We start from the raw sequence: 15,480 nt of genomic DNA, 5'->3' as shown, positions 1-15,480 counted from the left end.
ATTATTTTTTCCCCAGTATTCCAAGATATTTTAAAAAGCAACATCAATGGTTCAGAGCATCTGCCAGCCAATTCTTTTAAAACTCACGGGTGCCAGTTATCTGATCCTGCAGATTTAAAGATGTTTAACTTTAGGAGTTACTTTATAACAACTTCCCTAGTTATTGTTGGAACAAAAAGTATTTCAATATTCCTCTAACATGTGGCTACATCATACAGCTTCTTTCCAAATGCAGAACAAAAATTATTCAACACTTCTGCTTTTTCTCCAGAATTATTGACAATTTTACCATATCTGTCTAGTAAAGAACCTCTGTTATTTCTAGAAATTCCTTTGTTTTCAATTTATGTCCATACCTTTTTCACTGATACCTTTAGCTTCCATTATCAATTGTCTGAATTTCATAACTGCTAATTTATAGTCATTACAACTTCCCTCTTTTTCAATTTGTTATATATTGTACTTTATTTTTTACAGCTGATTTCACTTCCTTTCTTAACCAGGATGATATTTTATGTGAATAAGACTTCTTTTAGGGTTGCAGGATTGTGGTTTATTTAGATATTTAGTAAAGCTTTCTTAAACACTCCCAGTTATCCATTTTTAAATTTTTTTTCTTCCAATCAATTTTGATCGTAATTGTTTCCAGCATCAGAAAAATTGCCCTGTTAAAATGCCAAGTATATATATTAATGGTCAGGACTATATCCTCTTTGAACATAACAAATGTAATTAGGTCATGAGTACTTGCTCTCAGGCAACCACTAATTCTTAGCTACATGATCAATTCTTCTTTATCTGTCAGAATAAGGTCTAATATAGAAGTACTCCTACTTGGATATAATACACTTAGAAATCATCATCTATAGTTTTAAGAAACTCAAAGGACGTTTAAATAGTGGCAGCTTCAAACTTCCTGCATATGTCCCCCCGACTGATCTCCCCAATGACAACGTTTATTCTTTCTGTACATTGCAAATAGATGTTTAAAGAGCTGCTTATCCTGCTCTCAATGTCTGTAACAAACTCCCACCTATCTCCCACCTTGTGGCTCATCAGTGAGAACACTGATCCAGAAGCCCTCCAGGTCCTGTGCTTTGAACTGATGGCAACTCTAAAGCAGGTAATCGTATCTGCTGCCCACTCTGTCCTGCCTAAATAGGTGATAACATTCCCACTACATGTATCCTCCCACCATGTCACAGGAATAGCTGAGTGGCCTGCAGTCTTGAGCCCTGCCTCCTTATCCTCCCCTGAACACCTGTGGAAAGGGACGAAAAAAGAAACTGCAATTTGTTTGCAAGTGATCAAGTAGTGCCCCTTGCCCCCTGCCACAAGCACCTGTCACAGTCTCTAGGTATATTTTACTGTTACATTCCAATAGAGACATAAATAACCCAAATAGATGCCCAAATCAACACCCTTCCACAAATACAAATAATCATGCCTTACCTGCTCAGTCTGCCTCCTCTATGAAGGCCCAGATAAACAGCTGATTCTTACACCATGACTGAAAGGTCTCTGACCCAAGTGTAGTAGACAGAGAGCCTGAGACATGAGGCCTTGTATCAGAGGCCTGAACTAAAGTAGTGGTCAAGCCTTGCTAATATAAAGCAAAGTTAGCAAGAGACAGGCTGTGAGCAGGCTCACAGAACCTGGCAAGAATAGGGCTGGTATTGCAAAAACCACACACATTCCTGAGAAGTGCTGGGCACAGGACACATTCCAGAAAGGTGGTAGCAGAACACTCCGATACCAAGTATGGTACAAACACACTCCCCGAAGATGATACAAGGATACACTGACCCCCTATTAGTGATAAGGTCAGGATGACAGTGTGATGGATTAGAGATGTTTTGATCAAACCAACAGGTACAAGGTAATGGGTGGAACAACCCACGTCAGGGGGCAGTAGCTAACCACATCAGAGGGGCGATATGTCACTTGTTTGTACTGGTGTATAAAGAGGCGTCTCAGAGGGAGTGTATCTAGTCAGCCTAGCGGGGCAGTGGAAAGTCCTGCCACTGACTGAGGTGGTCCACTGTCACGGGCACACATGTGCTAGTGTAACGTAGACGTTGATCTGGGGAGCTAGGACCGTGCTTTGTCAGCAATAAACCTGGCTGGGCGCCTTCGCTATTGAAATGGGTCTGTGGTTTTCTTGGGCAGTATGATTGAGGTCTGCTGCCTCAGCTATCTGGTGCAGCACACAGAGGGAACTCGCAGCCAACATCTGACAACACCAAAGAGCAAAGTGAATTCTAGAGCTGAGAGTCCTTAAATGGAAACATCCTGCCACCATTCTCTCCCCCACCATTAAACGTGGGGGTTCTAAGCTTGAACATCCCAGTAGATCTCAAGTGTGGATGTGTGACGGGTGGGGGAATCGGTCTGTACAGTTTATGAGTTCTGTGTGGGATTATGAACTCCCTGTATGAACTCTCTTTGCTAGGCTGCAGGCTCCATTTGGATGTGGGGCTCTTTACCTTCTTGGTGGTCCTGCTACCTCCGTGTTGGACTAGAATTCCTGGTGGTCAAGGGATAACGAGAGGGTTGTTGACTTGAGTGCTCAGCCATTAAAATGGAATCGCTCTAAACAACAGGCTCTGGGGTCACCTGTTGAGGCTGACCAGGGAGTCACCTGACAGAGGAGACAAAGGAGAGTATAAAGGGCATAAGCTGTTCTATTTGCTCTCTCTTTGGCCATTTGCCGTGAGGTAAAGATGAGAGAAGCTGCAGTAGGACCCGGATGAGGTGGGCGGGGGAGAATGGGGAATGCTGCCTGCCTTCTTACCTACCAGAACATAGGTGGTCCCCCAGGACTCCCAAAGGAAGAATAAGCCGGAGAAGGGAAATGTGTGTAGAGTTTATTATTTTTGTATGTGTCTGTGTGTTTATGTGATTAACTAAAGAGCAATAATGTGTTGGAATTTTGTGCATAGTGTCTGGGTGCAACACCTACCACACGCCTCCTGAGGGAGTTAAACTGTAACGCAGCAGGCTCAGACCTTTGGGGGGAGTTCTGGGAGAGGCAGTGTTTAAGCTACTGGGGTACCTTAGGGGTCAGTGCTGGACCTTGGGGTCTAAGGCAGGTGGGCTGAGGGGCTCCATTTCCATGACAAGGTAAGAGACAGAGTCAGCATCCAATGAATTTGCGAGAAAGACCAAGAGAGGAACCAATATGGCAGCCTACAGAGGCCCAGGGAAGCTTAAAACATCCAGGGCTCCAGCAGCTGGATTCCTCACAGCAAGCTGTTTGCCAGACACTGGGAATGGGTGACGGGATGGATCACTTGATGATTGCCTGTTCTGTTCATTCCCTCTGGGACACCTGGCATTAGCCACCGTTGGAAGACAGGATACTGGCCTAGACGGTTCATTGGTCTGGCCCAGTATGACCGTTCTTATGTTCTTAAGCTAGTGGGCGGCCAATAGGGGAGCCTGACCACATCTGTGACAGGAAGTAAAACAAGGAATGAACGATGGTTTCTTAGTGCAGAAGTGCTAAGCCATGCAGGGCTTTATAAATCCACACCTACACTGTGAATACTCAGAGACAAACTGGAAGGAAGACTCTGAAACAATATACAAGATATTATCACAAGTGGTGCTTCAGGGGTTTACAGTGTGTAGGAAAAACCTAGTCCCTAGAACTAGTCCTTAGTTGTCACTAAACCTTGCTGTTCTTCTTTCACAGTATGATGACAAACCCTACTGCAATCACTGCTACCTGCAGCACTTTGGACCAAGAGGTAACATCCTTGCTTACTCATTAGATCACCCTTCACTGTAATCCTGTAATTCAACGGACTGATTTTTAAAAGCAGCCTCTAAATCTGTGCCCTCTGTTTTCCAGGAACAGTCATTTGTGCATGGAACAAGAATGAATTTTCCCAAATAAATAACATTTGTGGGAGCAAATAAGAGTTAGACAGTCAACAACCTCATTTGTGCACAGAAATCCCAAGCTGAAGTGCAAATAATTTATGCAGGCAAATTTGCAAGTGCAAATTTAGATATTGGATTGAAGCCCCTTTGAAAATGCAATCAATAATATTTAAGGTTAAGATTCTGTCACAGTATTTTTAGTCAAAATCAGGGACAGGTCACGGGCAATAAACAAAAATTCACCCTAGCCCGCAACCTGTCCCTGACTTTGACTGAAAATACCCTGTGGGGGGAAGACAAACAGAGCTCTGCCAGGGGCTTGCAGCTGCTCCAGCTCCAGGGGGCTAACCCAACCTCAGCCACTGCTCCGGTGGCCCAGGGCTGGCTGCCAGTCAGCTGTTTGGCGGCCCTGGGGCTGGTCACCAATCAGCTGCTCCAGCAGCTGCTGCTCTGGCAGCTCCAGGGCTGAAAGCTACTCCAGAAGAAATCATGGAGGTTCCAGAAAGTCACAGAATCCATGACCTCCATGACAGAATCGTATCCTTAATAATATTTAATGTTGCATTGACATCTTCCAGTTTCATTATGCCTTTCTGAGACACATATTCTTAGCAAATGTTTCTAGGGCATGAAGAAAGAACACAACAGAGGGGGCTGTTGGAAGTAGCATGGCCTGAAGGAATGAGTGGAAAGTTAGGTCTTAGGCGTTTGTGAGTTTTAATCTTTGCTCTCCAGCTAGAGACTGTCTCCTTGTTATATGTTTGTATGGCACTTAGGACAACAGGGCACTGGCCTTTAGTTGCTACCATAATACACATAATAATAAATATGTGTGGCCTTGGGAAAAATCACTTCATCTCTCTGCCTCAGTTTCCCCATCTTTATAATGGGGGTAATAATCCCTCACTCACAGAGGGCCCAGTCCTGCAAACCCTTACTCACCTGAAGAAACCCTATTCCAGTGTCGGGAGGACTCAATCTGCAATTAGTTAATGATTGAACTGCATTTCTAACACATGGCACTGGATTTGCGTCTCGCACCAGTTTTACAGTGTCATAACTGCATTGTGCTGCCGTGTAGTTACTCCTGACCTACAGCAAGAGAAGGATCAGGCAAGTATTATATGTAATAAATGCTAAGGGCATCCTTATTATTATTATTGCTGTTTTACCCTCACTTCCGTCTTCCCTGGCTGATGTCGGGGATATTCACAAAACAATGGGATGTAGCTAGGGTGACCAGATAGCAAGTGTGAAAAATCGGGACGGGGCGTGTGGGGTAATAGGCACCTATATAGGAAAAAGCCCCAAATATCGGGACTGTCCTTATAAAATTGGGACATCTGGTCAACCTAGACGTAGCTGACACTCAAACAAACACTCAAGCAAACAAACTCATCAAGAAACTGCAGACTGGCTTGATTTGCATCCACTTGGATAGAGTCCAAAGCTCCTTTCATTCTCATGTAGCATCGGTGAAAGAGAGGAGAGAGATGAGCCCGAAGGAGCTACTCATTCTACCTCAAAATGTCCGTGCCTGCTCCTCAGTCAGTGAGGTCTAGTCCAACTCCAGAGGAACAGTTTATAATGCACATGGGTTTCCATTCCCACTGGTGTGTGAGGCCTTCACTCCCATGCTAGGAAGAATTATACAAGGTGACAGTTATCTAAGAAAAATGATTGGAGCTTTTCCTGTTACTTTCGCCCTGATGTCCATCTGATGAAGCACCATGAATTTTGTGCAGACTGTTTTGCATTTAAAAGAGGAGAATGCCTTTCAGAGGTGTGGACCTGTGCATGGCCAAAGCTCCATTCCCAGCTAGCACTCAAAGTCAGATCCTGATCATAGCAGAGTTTCCTACCCAGGACATAGGACAGGTTCTGAAATCCAGCTCCAGCATAGGCATTCATGTTCAGAGCTAAGTGAATAATGGATTTTTTGGTTCAGGGGCCAAGCCAGAAAATCCTCCCTCAAAATCCAGTTCGATTTGAAACAAAATCACTTTCCCTCAAATTTTTATCAAATTGAAAAACCTCTAAAAAATAAAAATTTTGTTTTGAAACAACCACACCATTTTAGTCAATTTGAAACTATGATGACGGTGATGCTTATTTTTAGTGTTGTGTTTCGATGTGGCTCTTTTGAGGTGGTTTTCATCTTTTTTATTTAAACTGGCCAAATGTGAAAACGAAATGCCATTTTGAAATGAAAAAGGTCTAAACAAAATGTTCTTTTTAGGAAAAAATGGTTTCTGGGTGTTTTTGGCGGAAATGATTAGGCAAAGCTGATCCAAGTTCGCAAACAGTTTTGGAGACACGCCCTGCCCCCAATGCATTTTTTGGCAAAATTTCTATTTGCCCGAAATGTTTCTCCCAGCTCTTTCCATATTGCCCTGCTAGACAGAGTGTCTGGGCTCCTCGCTACTATCTCAGCACCACTCCGTGAGGGAGGGAATTGTTATTACACAGATGCAGAACTGAGGCACAGAGAAATGAAGTGACTTGTCTAAGGTCACACTGGAAGCCTGTGGGAGAGCAAAAACTGAACCCAGGACTCAAGGGACCTAGGCAACAAGCTTAACAACAAGGCCAGCCTTCCCCTGCAAAGAAGCAGCAGAGGTTCTGATTCTGATTACATTTACACCAGTGTAAACCAGGAGCAAATTCCATGAAGTCAGTTATTTATTATTATTATTCACAGCAGGGCATGGAGGCCCTAGCCAACATCACAGCCTCCTAGTGCGAGGTGCTCCACATACACACAGTAAAAGACAAGAGCTTACAGTCTAAATAGACAAGACAGACAACGGGTGAGAGAAAAGGATACTTTGTGGAAGCCCAGTTGAGGCACCAAGAAACTGAGTGATTTGCCTAAGGTCACAAAGGATATCTGAAATAAAGGCAGGAACTGATCCACATTTCCTAAACCCCAGGACAGAGCCTCCTTTCCATGCGAGTGCATGTAGACTGGTGAAATGAGAATCAAGCCCAAGGTTTGCATTCGACCTCTGATCCAAAAAGAAATTGTAAAATTGCATTATGTTCAGAGAATGTCGATGGCAGGCTGGGTAGTGCACTAGCCTTTCATGTCCAGAAGTGGAAGCCTCAAGTCAAAATGAATCTGGAGGTGTTTCACATATCACAAAACTACTGCATGGCTGCCAGGCCTGTCTCAAAAAGGACACAGGACAAGAATAGCCAAAGTTTTGTAGATTGGGATAGATCTGTTTGCCACGAGAAACAAATTCACCCATTGGTTGTACAACCAATTATTCTTATTAATAACCACATTTATTACAGCAGTGCCTAAAGGCCACCCAAGAGTGGGGTCCCATTGTGCTAGGTGCTGTACAAACAGAGCAGTAGATGCTCCCTGCCTTGAAGAGCTTACAGTGTACACTGAACTGTTCTTTATGGGCCTATGCTTGGCCTACCCACAGGTTTTGTACCAACATGATTATGCCGGTTAAGAGAGTGATTTTTTATTTATTTTTTTTACCAATATCACTTCAGCCCCTGTTGCGGATGTTGTTATAATGGTCCAAAGGTGCCTCATACCAGCATATTTTATTCCGCTTCCTGCATGGGAATTAATTGTACTACTATAAGCACATTTAGAACAGCACAATGACATCCCCGCTAGGGGGTTGTACTACTTTAATTATACTGGCGGATTCAAAACAGTACAACTTGTAGGTGTAGAAAAGGCCTAAGCCCCTTTTAAACCGTTCTTTATATGGTTATTCATAGAAGAGTTTACACAAAACATTTTCAGACTACGTGTTGTTTGTGAACTGATCACTTTGGACAGTCTCTGTGTATTATTTGTGTTGTGTGGTGGCTCATCTCAGTCACATGGTAATGTTTCTGGTATCTGGTTGGATGACTGAACCATTTTAAGCAGGAGAACAATGAATAGTCAACTTCTGTTGTGAAAAAAAGATCATTCATGCTAAATTCATCACAAATTTCAGGATTCGTGAATGTTTTCACCAACACCCATTCCTTAGTGCAACAACATGACATCAGGAATGACTGTTAACCCAAACCAGTGCTTTTATACACAGAAATATTAGTGGATTCCTTTTTTTTAACCACAGATACTGTTCCTCCTGATTGACGCTGCAAAAGTTGTTTATGACATCAGACTAAATTCCCTACATAAGAGGTATTCCACAGTGCTGTTCTATGCCAAAATGGACCCAATAATTAAGATACCGAGCTTCCATGTTGAAGAGGATGTTATCAGAGCTCATGTTTAGTTTGGTTTCTCCTGAGACCGAGAAGTTCATGAGAGTTCAGTTTTTAATTGAACAGCTTGCCAAAGCTTCTACAGTGCTTTGAGAGTAGGCATAATTTCCTCCAGTTCCTAATAGCAAGTGGAATCTTTGATGAGGTTTTCAAAGATGACAACACTGCAAGATTAGGTTTTACAATACGTTTCTGTTTTTAATTACCCATCCCCCCTGAAATTTAACATTTCCTTTTGTTCCTCTCTGTGGTCTTTCTTATTCATTTGTCCTCTTGGTATTTTTGTTTTGTTATTTTAAAGGAACAAGATGGCCAACGTCTCGCTCATCTCTTGGGGCAGCTTCCTCTTCCAAAGTTCCAGTGGGAAACCAGAACAGCTCCTAGATGGCCCTGCGTTTAATATTCAAAACTTGGAGACTCATTACTGGACTGTGATAAAGTAGCAAGAAGGCATTGTATTTTTACCCACAGACTAAGAAAAATGCACCTGAAGAAGAATGTTGCTTCTGAGAATGACTGATAATCCAGACAAGTCATAAGAGAACATGCTTCTAAACTGAAATCCCTCCTACTGCAGATTAAAATTGTGCTGTGATAAATGAATTTTAATGAGCTACAATGAATTTTAATGGGATATATTCATGTTTGTGTGAAGGGGACATATTCATAGCATCGACTTGATTTTCTAACAGCTTAGAAATTGTTGGTTTACTCATCTGTTACCTGAATTGACACTGAAATCTGTAAATAATTATCTCTTTACCAGTATAATGGACTTCCAGGTGGAAACTTTCTCAGCAATGATCAATAGGTGTCTCCAATTGTTCCCTGGTTGGACAGCTCAGATGTACAAATCTTTCCACCTCATCTTTTCCAGTAGGGCAAAAAGCTGGAAGCTTGGAACCCATTACTATCAATATTTCCCCAGCTTTCTTCCCTGAATCTGTCTTTGACTGGCAGCTGTTGGGAATGTCAGCACATGCCTTGGTTACTCTACTGAAATGGTCATCTCTATCATGGTGCAATTTGTCTTCATGTGTACGTGAGTTGGAATGGATGGAACAGTAGCCCAGTGATAGTATTTAAGTCCTGTAAAGACACATGTATGTCTCTGCATTTGCCCAATCACGGATGCCTCCAGTGGTCACCCTAAATTCCTATTACAACCGGGGTCCTGACTCAGTTCCCTAAACTTTAAGCACGAGAGTAGGGCCATTGATGTCCATGGTCAGAGTCTAGGCTCCTCTATTACTGATAATTTGTTTTCCCCAACAAGTATTGTTCAGATAGCTTGTAATTTTGTCTATTTCTGAATTAATTTTGCTAATTCATATAACTGGAGTTTTGTGGGTCTTTACACCCCCCTCAATTTCTCCACATTCTTCCATTGTACTGAATGATCAGACCTGAAGGAATTTCACATCATATACACACACCCACACCCTACTCAAAGAAATACCAATTCATCGGCATTTTTATACAAAAGCAGACTAAAATTAATTAATGGAAAGAAACTCCAGCAGAATGGAAGATGTGATGTGATGTTCTTGTACTGAAATGCCTTGCTTATTAAATCTATGAATGCCTTGCTTATTAAATCTCTACTCCTTGTAAAATAGATGATGGATTTTTAATGTGTGCTTAGGATTCCAATGAGTCAAAGTGAGCTTGAAAACTCCTAATTACTGTATTTTTGCCATAGATGTCACTGTGAATAAGTGGTGGTATCATTTCAGTATGTGAAATGGACTTCTCCATTTCTGCTTCAATCTGCATTCCAAATTTTCAGAGTTTCTTTCACTATTATGAATCATTCTCACCTTTTTCAGTTTAATATTTTATGCAACAAGTTCACATAACTTTTCCCTCTGAAAATCATACAATCCAGTTGGCAGTTGCCTGGTATCGTTTTTGAACTTAGCTACTGGTACATGCAAATGGTAAACACCAAGAGGATGATATTTTTAGCAACTCTGATGCAATTAACCTGCGTTCCAGAATTAGATAACTTTTCCTTGTAAGTGGCTTCAGTCTACTTTGTGCAGATAGGAGTAACTAGAGCAGTTAACTGCACCTCATTTAGGTACAGGATACAAGAGGCAAAAACAACCTGGACAATGGATGGCCTTGTGGTTAAGGCACTGTAATAGAATTCAGGAAGAGTTCAGCTCAGCTCCTGTTTCTGATACTGCTTTACTGTGTAACCTTGAGCAAAGCCCTTAATCTCTCAGCACCTCAATTCTCTGCATGTACATCACAGGGATGCTGTATTAAAGGTTGTGAGGTGCTTAGATACTAGGGTGGTCATTTAAAAATCTAGATAACATTATGTCCTCCTGCAAATCACATCACAGGATAGGCCAAGGGTTCTCAAACTTCATTGCACCACAACCCCCTTCTGACAACAAAAATTACTACAGGATCCCAGGAGGGGGGAACCGAAGCCTGAGCCTGCCCAAGCCCCACCACCCAGGTTGGTAGGGGGACCAAAGCCAAAGCCCCACTGCCCTAGGCTGGAGGGACCAAAGCCCAAGGGCTTCAGCCCCAGGCAGGGGGCCTGTAATCTTGCTCCCGCCCCCCAGGGCTGAAGCCCTCGGGCTTGGACTTTGGCCCTAGGCCCCAGCAAGTTTAAGCCAGCCCTGGCAACCCCATTAAAATGGGGTTGCAGCCAACTCTGGGGTCCCGACCCACAACCGCTGGGATAAGCCGTTGCTGATGTGTACACTGGTTGTAGCCAATTTTTTGTGTTTTACAAAAATCAAGAAAAAACATCTAAAATAAGTCACTGGGACACCAAAGCCTCTGGGTGTGATCGCCTAGCACCAAAGGCTAAATTGTACAGCTGATCCAAAATGCCAATTATTTTTCATGGGAAATGAATTTATTTCTCCCCCTAAATTATCCACAATGTGTTTCTATTATTAATTATTATTATGAAAAGCAAACAGAAAACCAAAACATTTCTATTTAATTTTTTTCCCCAAAACCTGGGTTTTGATGGAAAATTGGGGTTTTGACAAAATGAACATTTCGGCAGAAAGTATCTGCTTTCTGGGGGAAATGTGGCTTTCTTGTTAAAAACCTGAAACCCCAAAACTTTTCAGCCAAAAGGGTTTTTCGACAAACAGTACAAATTTTCCATGAGGACCCCGCCCCATTTTCTAATTAACTCTGCACCTGAGATGTATTTCTACTTTTCAGGGACCACCTTCACCACCAGCTTTTGCATTGTGCTAGGACACATGCCTGCCCCTTGACAGCAATAGTTGAAACATTGATTTTGGAGAAGCCGCAGCTTCACATCCCTTTAGAATGCACTTGACTTTTGGATCTGCTCAGAAAAACGAACACTGCACAGCAATGGCAATGAGTAGCATTGATTTATCACGATAAACCTCGCTTTATGGACTGATACACAGAAGCTCTTAACTTCTCTTTGGTATGGTACTTAAAGGCCTTTCTGTGATCTTGTTTTCAAGTACAGATGTGCCAAATCAACACGGGTATGTATGTCTCGTGTTTGGTTATTCTACCGCAATACCAGTTCCATAGAATATAACTGTGTTAGCATGTACCCAGAGCCTTAGGTCTTCTCTTCAGTACCACCAAACAATCCTTCATGTGATCAGTTAGGGTATCTTTTTCAGTTACATGATTAGAACTCACTCATATTTACACATTAAGGCCCCCAGCATATAGGCAGGTCGCAGCATGTGCATGGAGCTCTGCTAAAGTCAGTGTGGCTCAGCATAGGTTCAACAGTCCAGCAACGCACTATCAATTACTTAATGCTCCATGGCTCTGATGTTGAATGTGATTCAAAGCAGGTGGCCCCTTGTTCCTCCCTGGAACGTCATTGATTTCACCATGCAGGCAAAGGCACCTACGCACACAGGCCCAATTGCAGGATCAGGGTAAAGTGGGATTTTATTGCAATATTTGCTGTTTTTCTTAAGTCCCCAGCAGCTGGAGTCACGTGATTCCATGAGAATCTCAGTTTTCATGCAAGAGAAAAAGTAAGTTTCCAGCCCTCATGGTTGCAGTGGAAAGCTTGAAAATGTGACCTTCGTGCCCACTAAAGGCTCAGAAACCAGAAAGTAAATAAAAAGAACCTCAAAATGTATTTTTTTTTAAAAGCAGCTCATGATTGTTAAATTAATCTCATAATTTTGGATGGACCTGACACATGATTTCTGAGTGCTTGGGGTTGGAAATACTGTTAACAAGAATACCTAGCTCTTCCATAGCACTTTTTGTCAGTAGATCTCAAAGCACTTTACAAAGGAGGTCAGTCATTATCGCCCTTTTATAGAGGGGAAACTGAGGCACAAGGCAGGGCAGCGACTTACTCAAGGTTACCCAACAGACCGGTGGCAGAGCCAGGAATAGGATGCGGAGTCCTGATCTCTCATGGCTCCTGAGTGGTTAACAACAACAACAACAATAAAAGTTATAATGAGGCTGCCGGGCTCGTCTTGAGCCGATAGATGCTGTTTGGATAGTTAGCTGTGTGAAAGGAAGTGCTGCTAAAGTATGCCAGCTCCTGCACAGGGCAGTGAGATTACCTTGATGGCTTTGACACTGTAGCCCTCTGAACATGAAAAACTATTTATCACAAGTGTTTAAAAGGCAATACAAAAAAATCACTAGGAGGAATCTGAATTCCACAAATTACAGCAAGATCCTCCAGGGAATTTCCTATGTAGGTTTTGAACTGAGATGTCTGTGGAGTATATTGAAAGGAAAAAAAAAGAAAAAGGAAAAAAAAACCACAAACAAAACCGTCCTCTGAAGTGAGATTTTGAACACAGCTGTCTGAGGAACTTTAGCCATCAAAAGCTCAGATGACAGGTCTCTTCTCTGGGAAGCCAGCTTAGTGCTTGGGGCAGAATTAAGCAACATTAAATGTTTTATCAAGGATAAAAATAAATAAATCCAGGCTGATATGTTAACTATGGGCATCCTACATCATCTTTTAAGGAGACTTCACTCTCAGTCCTCCCCCTGCGTAAGGGAGTTACCTTTTAACACAGATATTTACTCCTTCAGATGATTTTTTTAACTGATCTATGTAGAAGTGCTAATATACGGCCAGATCCTGGGAAAGAATAAGCTCATTCAACTCCCAACAACTCAAAGGAGAGTTGACGGTACGGAGGTCCATGAAGGAGGCCCTCAGAACCAGGCCATAGTTAGCTATAATTAAGCACTGGGCCGGGTTACCAAGGGAGGTTGTGGAATCCCTGTCACTGGAGGTTTTTAAGAACAGGTTGGACAAACCCCTCTCAGGGATGGCCTAGGGTTACTTGGTCCTGCCTCAGCACAAGAGGCTGGACTTGATGACCTTCTGAGGTCCCTTCCAGCCCTACATTTCTATAAGGCACTTAGCAAGGACACTGGACCAGCATCAGTTGTTTATGTTCCGTTAGCACAGAGAGGACCCAAGTGAGATCAGGAGTCCATTTTGCTGGCCACTGCATAACACAGAATTAGAGATGGCCTCTACCCCAGACAGCTTACAATCTAAGGCCCTGACTCGGGAAAGCATTCTTAATTCAGTGTAACTCTATCACATGCTTAAGTACTATACTGACTAAGACTTAATACACAAGATAGACAGGGTACGTCTACACTGCATTGTAAACCCAGACCGGTGGGATATGGATTCGGTGTTTCCAAGCCCGCACTTGAACACCCTCACTCCATTGTAAACCTGGGCTTACAATTGCTGGACCCAGGTCTCACAACTGTGCTAATGCATCCCTACTGCACTATGCAGACCTGAGCCGGCTCTGCAGCTTGAGCACTGTCCACACTGCAAAATGACAGGGCTTGGACATGAGAAACAGTGGACTCAAGCTCTGACCCCGCCTGCAGGTGGCTCCTAGAACCCAGGTCATAGAAACATAGAATATCAGGGTTGGAAGGGACCTCAGGAGGTCATCTAGTCCAACCTCCTGCTCAAAGCAGGACCGATGCCCAATTAAATCATCCCAGCCAGGGCTTTGTCAAGCCTGACCTTAAAAACCTCTAAGGAAGGAGATTCCACCACCTCCCTAGGTAACGCATCCCAGTGTTTCACCACCCTCCTAGTGAAAAAGTTTTTCCTAATATCCAACCTAAACCTCCCCCACTGCAACTTGAGACCATTACTCCTTGTTCTGTCATCAGCTGCCACTGAGAACAGTCTAGATCCATCCTCTTTGGAACCCCCTTTCCGGTAGTTGAAAGCAGCTATCAAATCCCCCCTCATTTTTCTCTTCTGCAGGCTAAACAATCCCAGTTCCCTCAGCCTCTCCTCATAAGTCATGTGTTCCAGTCCCCTAATCATTTTTGTTGCCCTCCGCTGGACTCTTTCCAATTTTTCCACATCCTTCTTGTAGTGTGGGGCCCAAAACTGGACACAGTACTCCAGATGAGGCCTCACCAATGTCGAATAGAGGGGAATGATCACGTCCCTCGATCTGCTCGCTATGCCCCTACTTATACATCCCAAAATGCCATTGGCCTTCTTGGCAACAAGGGCACACTGTTGACTCATATCCAGCTTCTCGTTCACTGTAACCCCTAGGTCCTTTTCTGCAGAACTGCTGCCGAGTCATTCAGTCCCTAGTCTGTAGTGGTGCATGAGATTCTTCCGTCCTCTGTGCTTGCTGACCCGATCCAGAAAGATTTGGGTGGACCAGAGGGACAGTTGGGCTCAAACCTGACTCTGAGCCTAGGTTTACAACGCAGTATAGACATACCAATAAAGAGTGGGAGGGAAAGCTGAGTCACAGAGAGGAGAAGTGACTTGCCCAAAGTCACACAGGAAGGCTGTAGCAGAGCTCCCTGAAGAAGTAGATTGCTCCATCCCCATCTGGGAGGATGAACCTCTTGTCCCCTTTTCTCTTCAGACAGTGCTGAAGCTCTGACCCCAGCCCAGCTTTCTTTCTAACCCCTCACAGCCTCCTCCTACTCCTCCCTTCCCAATGGGCTGTCTGCTGCACTCAGCCAGGACTTCTCCCTCACTGAAAAAAAAAATGTGGACCTCAAACTATGTAAATGGTTTTACCTACAGTACATGGCTTTGTTTGGTAGTGCAACAACATCCTGGGATGCGTGCACAGGCAGAAAAGCACGTGGTAAGCTACGGGCTGAGAAAGGTAAATAACGTACCATCTTCCAAAATCCTTGTAATAGGTTTAAAAGCGGAGCCTTCAGGGAAATGGGAGTATTATCAGGGAACAAGCATAATAAGAAAATATTACAGCTCCGTTGCTATAGCCTCTGTAACCATAATAGCTAGATCATGACACACCATAACTTGTGGGAGGGGAGTTCCAAACATCCTTCTAATAC

At 43.3% G+C, this 15,480-nt stretch overlaps 1 protein-coding gene across 1 annotated transcript in view; it reads left to right on the top strand.

Moving 5' to 3' along the window:
• Positions 1-9,757, top strand: part of LOC125636610 (cysteine-rich protein 1) — a 55,226-nt gene extending 45,469 nt beyond the window's left edge. The window contains exons 3-4 of the mRNA XM_048850005.2: positions 3,698-3,752; positions 8,441-9,757. Of these exons, the coding sequence (XP_048705962.1) occupies positions 3,698-3,752; positions 8,441-8,523 (138 nt within the window). The 3' untranslated portion in view covers positions 8,524-9,757. The remainder of the gene's footprint in view (positions 1-3,697; positions 3,753-8,440) is intronic.
• Positions 9,758-15,480: the final 5,723 nt, after the last annotated feature.

The sequence above is a fragment of the Caretta caretta genome, chromosome 5, assembly GCF_965140235.1.
Source record: "Caretta caretta isolate rCarCar2 chromosome 5, rCarCar1.hap1, whole genome shotgun sequence".
Classification (NCBI taxonomy): domain Eukaryota; kingdom Metazoa; phylum Chordata; order Testudines; family Cheloniidae; genus Caretta; species Caretta caretta.
This window is presented reverse-complemented; position numbering and strand designations above follow the sequence as displayed.